This window comes from Columba livia, chromosome 4 (assembly GCF_036013475.1).
Source record: "Columba livia isolate bColLiv1 breed racing homer chromosome 4, bColLiv1.pat.W.v2, whole genome shotgun sequence".
Lineage (NCBI taxonomy): Eukaryota > Metazoa > Chordata > Aves > Columbiformes > Columbidae > Columba > Columba livia.
Window position 1 is genome coordinate 78,346,565 of NC_088605.1, and position 9,541 is coordinate 78,356,105.

The window sequence follows — 9,541 nt, forward strand, 5'->3', positions numbered from 1 at the left end:
TCAGCAGCATGAGCAGGTGAACTCTAAAGGTAGGGCTGTGGCTGCAGTAGTTCTGGCTCTGCCAAGCTGGGAGGGAGACAGTTCATTGTTCGCTTTCCGATATCCTGAGCTGCTGGCTGCTAGGCTGTTACATCCATGCAGGAACGTCAACAAGAACTTGTCTCACATGTAGCTTCATCAGCCTCACAGCCGGGACGTTGTGTTAGGCAGATGGCAGCCCATTCTAGCTTCATCTTCATGCAGCAAGGCAACTTTGTTTAAATCTACTCTGGCACTTAAGTGAATCATTTGTTCAATAATGAGAATCACCTCGGTAAAGTGGAGAAAATCTTAATCAGCTCCTCCGATAAAACTGAAATCCAGAGTTCTTTCATTATACAAATAACAATTTACATAGGATAGGGCCTGCTGGGCAAGCAGTGATGTCAATGGCATTACAATTTAGAGGCTACAGTAAAAGTGCGGTGCAGGGCTTTGGAGAAACCTTGCTTGATCATTCAGCAAGATGATGCAATCATGAGGACCATGTGTTGTCTGTGGGAGCAAAGTGCAAGGTGTTTAATTATAAAAAGAAATCGTTCTGAATTTGAGTGACTTCTCAGGACTACTCTGTTTGAAACATGTTCAAAATTGCATTAGAGAATCTATTCTAGTGCAGGTTAAGTGGCTTTCTGGTGCATATCTTAACCTAATACCACAGTTAATCTCCTCAGCCAAGCTTCCAATGTATGTATAAATATATTCAAATGGCGGTGGCTGTTGGACAAGTTCTTAAGTTGACAATATCTCAATATGTGAAGAGCTTACATTAGTGGGAAAAGGACTTGTAAACAGTTTGAAATAATATGTTTTGCTTTGACATGAATGATTTCTGAGGATCAACTCCTGCTTCAGCTGCATCTCTGTATATTAGGTATATTAGGTTTATTGTTAGAAAATATAAGTGCAAAAATTGCAATTAGGGGGTACCAAGCCACTACTTCCAGCACAATTTTACCTGTTCCTATAGAGCTTGAAATTGCTGACACACAAATGTTTTATGTACTCAGTAGTGGTGCACACCGACAGAACTTGAGAGCACAAATTCTGTCACACAGTGAGCATAGTCACAATTAAACAGTAGAAATAATTGTTACAGTAAAGCAGTAGCCCCTAAAACAAAAGTAGCCTCATTTTAAGTTAATTTTCAGCCTGGGCCATGCTAACTATATGCTATCTTTCTGTTAAGTTCATGGAGTAAGTAACTTAGGTCCCATATTTGTTTCCTGTTGAGAGCTGAGACACATGTGTGCACTTGAGTGTTTAGGACCACTGAAGGAACATCAGCCACCTGATGAATCGTCAGCTCCATCCTCTCCCTTTTGAGTCAGTTGCTAGAAATGGTACCACGTTCCTTCTACACCCGCAACACCTCTCCCACAGCTTTCTTTACCCATTTTGTGGCCGTGCCTGCATGAGCAGGCAGCCCAGCCCTCTCCCAGTGGATTTGTTTTGTCAAGCAGCTGGTACTGGAGTCCCAGTATCAACCTTTCAGACACTTGTTCTTCCCAGCAGCTCCAGTACGGTCTCAGCAGCTGGATGGCCAGTAACTCTGGGGTGCAGGAGATAAGCCTCTGAAGCTCATCTTCCAGTCTGATTCACATATTCACATTGCTCCACCATGCAAAGCAGCAAAGAATTAGCAGAGACAATTAGGTCAGCAGTGTGCTATTGGAGTAAATATTCCAAACCCAAGTGCTAATTTATGCAGAACTCCTGTAAAACTGCTCTTCAGATGAAGTTCACTCTAGGAAACTAATCTTTGCAAGCTATACTCCTCATTATGGAAAGACAAGCTTGCTAAAGGGGCATCACCTGTTTGTAACCAAACAAAACCCCCAAAAAGCAGGCAAGCACAGCAGCTTTTTGTTTCTGTCATATAAAAATATAATGTGGTTGAAGCTGGAAGTACTCTACATTATCTGGCTTCCTAGAAGGCCACAGCTTTAAAGAAATTGGTTTTGAAAAGCCTAATTGGGGAAAAAAAAATATGAAGCTAAGTATTTGTTAACAATGTTGTGTTGTTGTTCATAAGTAAGCAGAATATGCCACCTAAGTCTGTTTCAGGAGGAATCCTATTCCCTGGCCACCCCAGCGGGCCAGGTTTTTTTAAGCCTGCTCCCGCCCTGACAAAGTAATTTATTAAGCCCAGACAGTCCTTTCTGACCTTTGCTCTGCAGGATGATCTGGCTAAAGGGACCTATCTGCCAAATCTTGATTTGAGCTGAGCTGCTTCCTGGACAGTAGGGAGTAGAGACTGAAACGTGTGGGGGTTACACCTTGGTTCCTCCAGGGAGTGCCAGCCCCTTCTCAGGAATTCTTCAGCACTAAGGTTTCAGATCAAGTAACCCACTTCTGCCAAAGTTATGAAGAGTCAGATCACTGGTCAAGTTGTAAAGGACTGTCAGTCTGAAAATGTTTATTGCTCACTGGATACATTGCATAAGTTAAAACACTTAAGTTTCTATTACAGTGTAGGTAACCACACTTCCTAGTATCTTCAGAAGCCCATAGCAGTTGATACAAAGATGCAGCCCATAGCCCCAGTCAAAGCCACACCAGCTCATGCCCAGGGTCCAGGTTCCCCAGACAGGCAGCCGCTTGGAATGCCGCTCGTGCCTCCATAGCCTACCTTGCACATGTTCCAAGTGTGTTTCAAGCTGAATTTTTCAGGTTGCCAAATAGTCTTCCTAAAGGGGGATGGCTGGGATCTGCTGCTCACACAGTGTAACCAGGCTCCACGCAGGACTTAGAGAGCTCTGCAGCTGAGGTTGTCTCTACTGAAGAGGGGTAACGTTGAGGGGCTCTGTAAATAATCTAACCAGGTTTGCCATTGGACAGGCAGCTTTCCAACTCCCATTAATGATATCCCCACCACTGATGAACAATTTGATCTTCGTATCCAGTCACTAGGGTCCTATTACCGCATTCTTCCCAACGACTAACCTTCCCATTCTCCACCAAGATAAATTTCCACTCTACTTTGGTGTCTACGGGTAGAATAATGGATTCAGACCAGAAGCCATCCTTGTCGTACTTGAGGGGAACATAGCTGTGCCACTGGCCGAGACACTCGTGGTCACCAGTGACACCGATCAGCTGGGCCTCAGAGTGGGTGATGTAGTGCACTCGGAAAGTCACGTGGAGATTTTGAAACATGGGGGGCACAGCTGCAACTCTCTTTGCTTTCAAGTCCCCATCAGGGCAGTCTCCTTGTTCCCATTCCTTGCTGTCGGAGTCTTCCACGCTGCCAGTCTTGCCAGCCTCCCCCCAGGCCAGGTGCTCAGAAAGAACTTCCCAGTCTTCTTCATGGTCCCAGTCCTGACTCTTAGCTGGCTGACCCAGCTGCTTCTCACTTGTGTCTTTACACACATCGTCAGAAGCTCCTGCCAAGTTCATCACGCACCATCCATGGCTTGCCTGTTCTGTCTGGGGTCTCAATTCACTGGCCTGGCTGCCATGAGCATCAGCTGGACGCTCCCTGGGGTCGGTTGTGCCCTGCTTTGGGAGAAGCTGCTCCGTCTCCAGAGTTTCGGCAGAAACTCCACCACTTTGAACGTGGTTGAATTCTTTCCTCCGTAGAGCTGCCAGATCCTCTCCTGACTTCTGAGGGCTGGACAGCGCAGCAGCCTTGGCCTCCAGCAGCACTTGCTCCTTGCTTCCCAGAAGAGCCTCTAAAAATGACATTTAATTAAAACAGGAATGATTTCAGTGACACCATTAGCCTTAGCAGCAGCAAAACCAAGCCCTCACTGCCACACCTGTGTAAAGCCCAACACAGCGAGCCGGCCCCTGGCCCCGGCTCCCGCCCCCCCGCCCGGTACCTGCAGCCGGCTGCTCGGCCCCGGCCCGCGGGCTCCGTCCCTCGCCGCCCTCCGCGCCTCGCCCGTCGGCGCGGCCGTACCAGAGCCAGGCGAGCAGCGCGGCCAGCAGCCCCACCAGCAGCGCCGGCCACAGCCCGGCCCCCAGCCCGGCCCAGGCGCGGGGCTCGGCGGGCGGCCCGGCGGGCGGGAGGCGGGCAGCGGGCGGCTGCCGCAGCACGGGCGGGCCGCGGTCACGGGCCATGGCCGGCGCTGGCAGCGGGCGCGGCGCTGCCCCCGAGCCGCTTTTAGCCGGGCCCGGGAGGGGCCGCCCCCGGGGCGGGACGCGGGGCTCCTCGGCGGGCCGGCCCTGCCGGGCGGTCCTGCAAGGCGGGGAATCTGGGGCAGGAGGAGAAGGGCAGAAGTTAGGTGGGAAAAAGTTGAAAAGCCTGCTTTCTGTTCATCCCCCCTCTTTTCTGCCATTTCTCCATTTTTTTTCCTTCTCTCTCTCCATTCGGTCCCTGTATCTAGACTCTCTGCATGAGGCAGCCATGCTGCAAGAGTTTTAAACCACAGATAATGCAAAAATTAGGGAAAATGACATGCAAAAGTTGAGGACTAAATGCTTGAATTTCTTTCTTTTTTTTGCTTGAAAGAGAGCGTTGGAGCTACAGTAACTGGGCAAGTTTATGAAGTTTAATTCTAGCAGTACCCACAGCATTTTATTTATGTGCTCTAACAGGCACACTGAGGGGGACTCTTTGCTTGTATTTTTGATGCTTGCACTGACGAATGTCCAGGCTTTCACTGTTACCTCTGAGCAGGGAGATAAATTCACTACTAATTTTGTAACTTCTGATGATTACAATTGGATTTCTTAACATTGTCCTCCTCTGCCATCTTCCGTATTATGCTCAGGAAGCTTTTTTGGACTGCCAGGACTTCAGAGTCCATTAGTGCAGAGTACAGCTGATGTTCATTTTCATTTACCTTCACTTACTGCCCAGTTTTCCTCTTGGAGTGATGATGTAAAATTTTAATTAGAGGGCTATACAGATAAATTCAACACTAGGAACCCAAAAGAATTAGTAAATGATTTTGTATTTTGAATTGGTAATTCTGGAGTGATGAACTGTAAAAATGCTTATCAGTCTAGCAGAGGCTGGACTTTTAACACTGAAGATTAACACCAGAGAAGAAGGCGGTTCCATTCGGTGTTGACCCCTGTTTTTTAAATCTATTCTGTTATCTTAGCAAAGGTGTTGTCATTAATTGATTTCTAAAGCCCACTGATGAGATTCTGTCTGCTATCTCATTAGAAAAGAGAGTGGCTAAGTGGATTTCCAAATAAGTCTATTTTCAGTGTGCGAACTTCTTAATCTCTCAGTGTCACTTGGAGCAGTGCTACCTCAGCTTAACAGGACAGTAAATGTCATTTGCATTTATAGAAGCACAAGTGTGCAGCCTTTGCGGTGAAGTTCCCTGGCTGATGTGCTATACGTGGCCTGTGTGAACACACGGAATTCATGATCGAAATATTTCTCCTTTCTTTGCTTACCACAGTAGCTAAGCCCTGCTCCAAGTGCTGAGCTTGTGCTTAAGTAAAAATATCTACTTGGGTACTTTGGCATGTGGGGTGCCTTGAGTCGTGTGGGGTGCCTTGAGGCGTGTGGGGTGTCTTGAGGCGTGTGGGGTGCCTTGAGGCGTGTGGGGTGCCTTGAGTCGTGTGGGGTGCCTTGAGGCGTGTGGGGTGCCTTGAGTCGTGTGGGGTGCCTTGAGTCGTGTGGAGTGCCTTGAGGCGTGTGGGGTGCCTTGAGTCGTGTGGGGTGCCTTGAGTCGTGTGGGGTGCCTTGAGGCGTGTGGGGTGCCTTGAGTCATGTGGGGTGCCTTGAGGCGTGTGGGGTGTCTTGAGGCGTGTGGGGTGCCTTGAGGCGTGTGGAGTGCCTTGAGTCGTGTGGGGTGCCTTGAGGCGTGGGGGGTGCCTTGAGTCGTGTGGGGTGCCTTGAGGCGTGTGGGGTGCCTTGAGTCGTGTGGGGTGTCTTGAGGCATGTGCCAGGCGTGCACTGCTTGGACCTTCTGCTCAGTGGCGCAGTGCAAGACCAGCGCTGAGAAGTGAGGACCTGCCTGGGCTCTTTCTCAATCAATGTGCTTTGGGGTGCGCTCCCTTCTACCACTGTTGGTGCTTCAGGGTGCAGCTTGGCCTTGCTACTTGAAACAGACATTTGACTGTAGTGAGTTGTGTAAACTACTGAAACTCTTTCCGTAAGAGATGCAATTTTCCTAGTTTACTTGTATCCCTTTTTTCTAGCCTTCAGAACAGGGACGGTTCCATACTCTGTATTTCTACACCACCAGCACAGCTGGGACCATCAGTTAGGGCACCTACACACTGCTGCTCTTTAGATAACGTGTGTGCACTGCAATTTTAAATTCCTAGTCATCTCCCTGAAGCAGAGTGGACAAAAATCATTAATCAGCATATCATTATGTTAAAAGAGCCTCCTTCTGCCAACCCTCAGCATAGATGAAGAAAAAAATGGGTGGCTAAAGGAAAGGCACACCTTTCCCTTTCAGAGGCAATGTGGATTTATGCTGGGTATGACTAGTTTTAGGTGGTTCACTCATGGTTGTTACAATGATACGCTGGCCAGGTAGCAGGGAAATTGTGCTTTGGAGCTCCTCTTAGGCTGTCTGTAGTTTATTTTCTATTTCCTTCTGTTAAAAACAAGGTTCTCAACAAACGCTAAGCCTGAAGCTCCAGAGTCACTGGTCACTTATCGAGTGTAAGAAGGGAAGAGAGCACACGGCCCAAGAGCTCACAAGATGCTGAGCAGTGGTGTTTCTGCTCTGAAGCAAACACACAGATGGTTGCAGATGGTAACCCACCCCTGGTTTGTGGTAGGACTTCCTCTATAGGAATTCCTGAAAACTCGCATCCCATAGAACATGGGGGCCTCTGCCTTTTAAGAGAATTTCCAAAGCAGATTAACAGAAATGCTCCAAAATGCAACTTGTATTTTTTAAAGCTTTCATTTGAAGCAGGCAAAGCGATAGTACAATAAAGGAGCAAGGAGGCAGTTTGTCAAGGTCTCAGAGACACTAACGATTCTGTTTCTAATTAATTCAAGATTTTAATTTGTTCATGTGATCATTTCTGAGGTGGCATTGGTTTGGAAGTTAGTGCTCTGTGAACACTGAGGCTTCACTGCACCGTTTAGTCAGTAAATGCGACCACATTTTGAAAAGGCACATGTGAGTGTGAAGAATGCCCAGCCAGCTGACTGCTGTAAGATCAGGAGCCACCAGCCTGCTGCCTTTTCAGATTTCAAACCCAAAGCAGTGGTGTGGGTGTTTGTTGCTACAATTCTAGAAACCGCTCTCCAGCAATAGCTGTTATTGGGAAGCCCTGGCCCACGTGCACTGTCTCTAATGAACTTTCTGAACTTCATTTTGTAAGCTGTGCCATCTAGCGTGGTGCCGGGGAACCTCCGCTGTGGTTTAAGAGCAGCGAGCAGTGCCCTGCGGAGCCAGCGCAGTGGTGCGGCCGTCCCGCTGCCCGGGCTCTGACAGGGGCCCCAGGGTTTGCTGTTCAGGGAGCGCTTCTGAGCCTGGCGGCAGTTCACCGCGCGATCCCCTGGCATCAACAGCTGCTGTGTTAAGGATGTTGGAGAGTCGTGCTCTTCAACAGCCCTTGTGTGTATACAGTGGTTCTTCCAATTTTACTTTTCTGATAGAACAAAATGGAAACGTGAGTAAGTACTGAAGAAATCAAAACTAGGGAGCCCTGATACTCCTTGTGGCAGCACTATCGGGGCACCTGCAGTTTCCACAGACAACTCAAGAATGAGGGTTTGGCAGGCGAGCTTTATGGAGGCTTGCAGGAAGCTCTTCCTGAGCGTGAGGACGGCACGCATAGAAACCCAGTGGTGCTTTTATAAAACTCTGTTGAGGAGGGAAAGGAGAAGAGCTCATAGGTGAGGTTAGAAGCAGGTAGCAGCTTTCTGATAACGAATAAGAGCTCTCGGTGCTTGCACATTGCCAGGCATTACACTGTGTCTTCTCGGTGTCACACAACCAAGCAGCCATTGTCACCAGTCAGGTGAACAGTAGGAGACATTATGCCTCTTATTATCGCTGCATGTGGTGCACGGGCATGTTCCCGTAACCTGTGTGCCCTGTGGTCGTCAGCTCGGCTGGGCTCTGTGCTGGTGGTCCACAGCGCTTACGGTACCTTCTAAGCACACAGCGTTGGGAAGTTTTCAGCCCGTTTCTTTCAGATCCATTAAAGATTCACCCATGTGTTGCTTTTTCCATGTTTTAGGGTCAAGGCACCAGGCACTCTATCTACTCTTAACAAATTTAGACTGGCATGACTCCTAAAAAATAGAGAATAATGTGTAGTAACTCTCCTTTAATCATATTTCCTATTGATAGAGCAGGTACTAAGTACAAGTTCTGCTTAAGTGTGCTTCGGTAGTTATTCCTTGCAGTAGCAATAAAGCATAACCAAGTTCAGCGCCGTTGATTCTTTCCATGTGAACAATACTAGACAGAAGACTTACATCCCACCTGCTATTCTTGTTGAGTTTTCTAACTCACCCATTTGCTAGGGAGGTAAAAGGAGATACTGGAAAAAGAACAACATCATCTCATAGATGACAATAGCTCACAAAGTTTAGTCTACAGTAGCTACAATCTGACATTCAGGACTCAGGACACACTGGGAAATAGGCCTTTCTGCTGCCACGGGAGTTTTTTTGGCAGTTGCTTGACAATTTCTGCATTGAGTCTCACCCAGCCAGGCTGAAAAACGGGAAGGGCGAAGTGTTCACGTACTTTGGACCTGCATCACACTCACGGAAGAAATCATAACCCTGCCTGTCTTTCTGTACCATCCTTTCCCCACATTAATTGAGAGTAACGGGGCTGTGCGCACTGGATCCTCTGTGCAACATTTCCCGGCAGCCAGCAGGCGGCACATGGGGAGCCCGGCAGTCGGTAAAAGCTCGTCCCTTCCAGCCGGGAGATGGGTTCTCTCCGTTGCCATTAGCTTCTGAAGAGCAATATTTTCCGTGCCTTCTGTCCTTGATTGCTGACCAAGAAGTTGCATTCTGCAGTGAGACACTGAAGAATGTAGGGAGAGCAGAGAGGCAGGCAGACTGGGAGCGGTGGGAGTGCTGTCCCCACAATTAGCCATCTGACTGGTTAGTTGTGCGGACGCCCCAGATCCAGACCTGCTTTACATTCTCAGCTGTTAACTCTGCGAGGCAGCCAGTGAAGAGGAGGGGAAAAGCTGTTTCTCATCATGAATCAGCTCTGACTTCCACGTAGATTCTTTACATTGTCAGGCCCATAGAAAAATGCAGCATAAACCATATCTGAATATTTATTTTCAAACAACTTCTAACACAGAAATTTAGCAAAGTCCGAAGTCTGAAGAGCACTGAGCAAACAAATACAAGCTTGAGTTTTGTCATTAAAAGAAGGGTGTCTGTGTTTGTAGCTGACAGGTGTAACCTTATAAGCTGGAGAGAGGAAACAATTTATTTGGAAAAAATACCAGAAATGTGGATTTAGCTCCTGGGAAAGAACAGCTCGCGAGGGGACAGCCAGCGGGGAGCTGCTGTGAAGGGCGCTACCACTTCACACTCTATTACGGCGTATTACCCGAGTCAGCAAGCTTTACAGGCAAATGTCTTTTC

The 9,541-nt window shown here is 48.1% G+C and overlaps 1 protein-coding gene across 1 annotated transcript; it reads right to left on the minus strand.

Moving 5' to 3' along the window:
- Positions 1-2,425: 2,425 nt before the first annotated feature.
- STBD1 (starch binding domain 1) lies at positions 2,426-4,119 on the minus strand. The gene is made up of 2 exons (XM_065062917.1): positions 3,864-4,119; positions 2,426-3,713 (listed from the first exon to the last, which is right to left on the minus strand). Exons 1-2 carry the CDS (start codon positions 4,102-4,104, stop codon positions 2,899-2,901), a joined length of 1,056 nt encoding a protein of 351 aa, XP_064918989.1. The 5' UTR covers positions 4,105-4,119; the 3' UTR covers positions 2,426-2,898.
- Between the last annotated feature and the right edge of the window lie 5,422 nt (positions 4,120-9,541).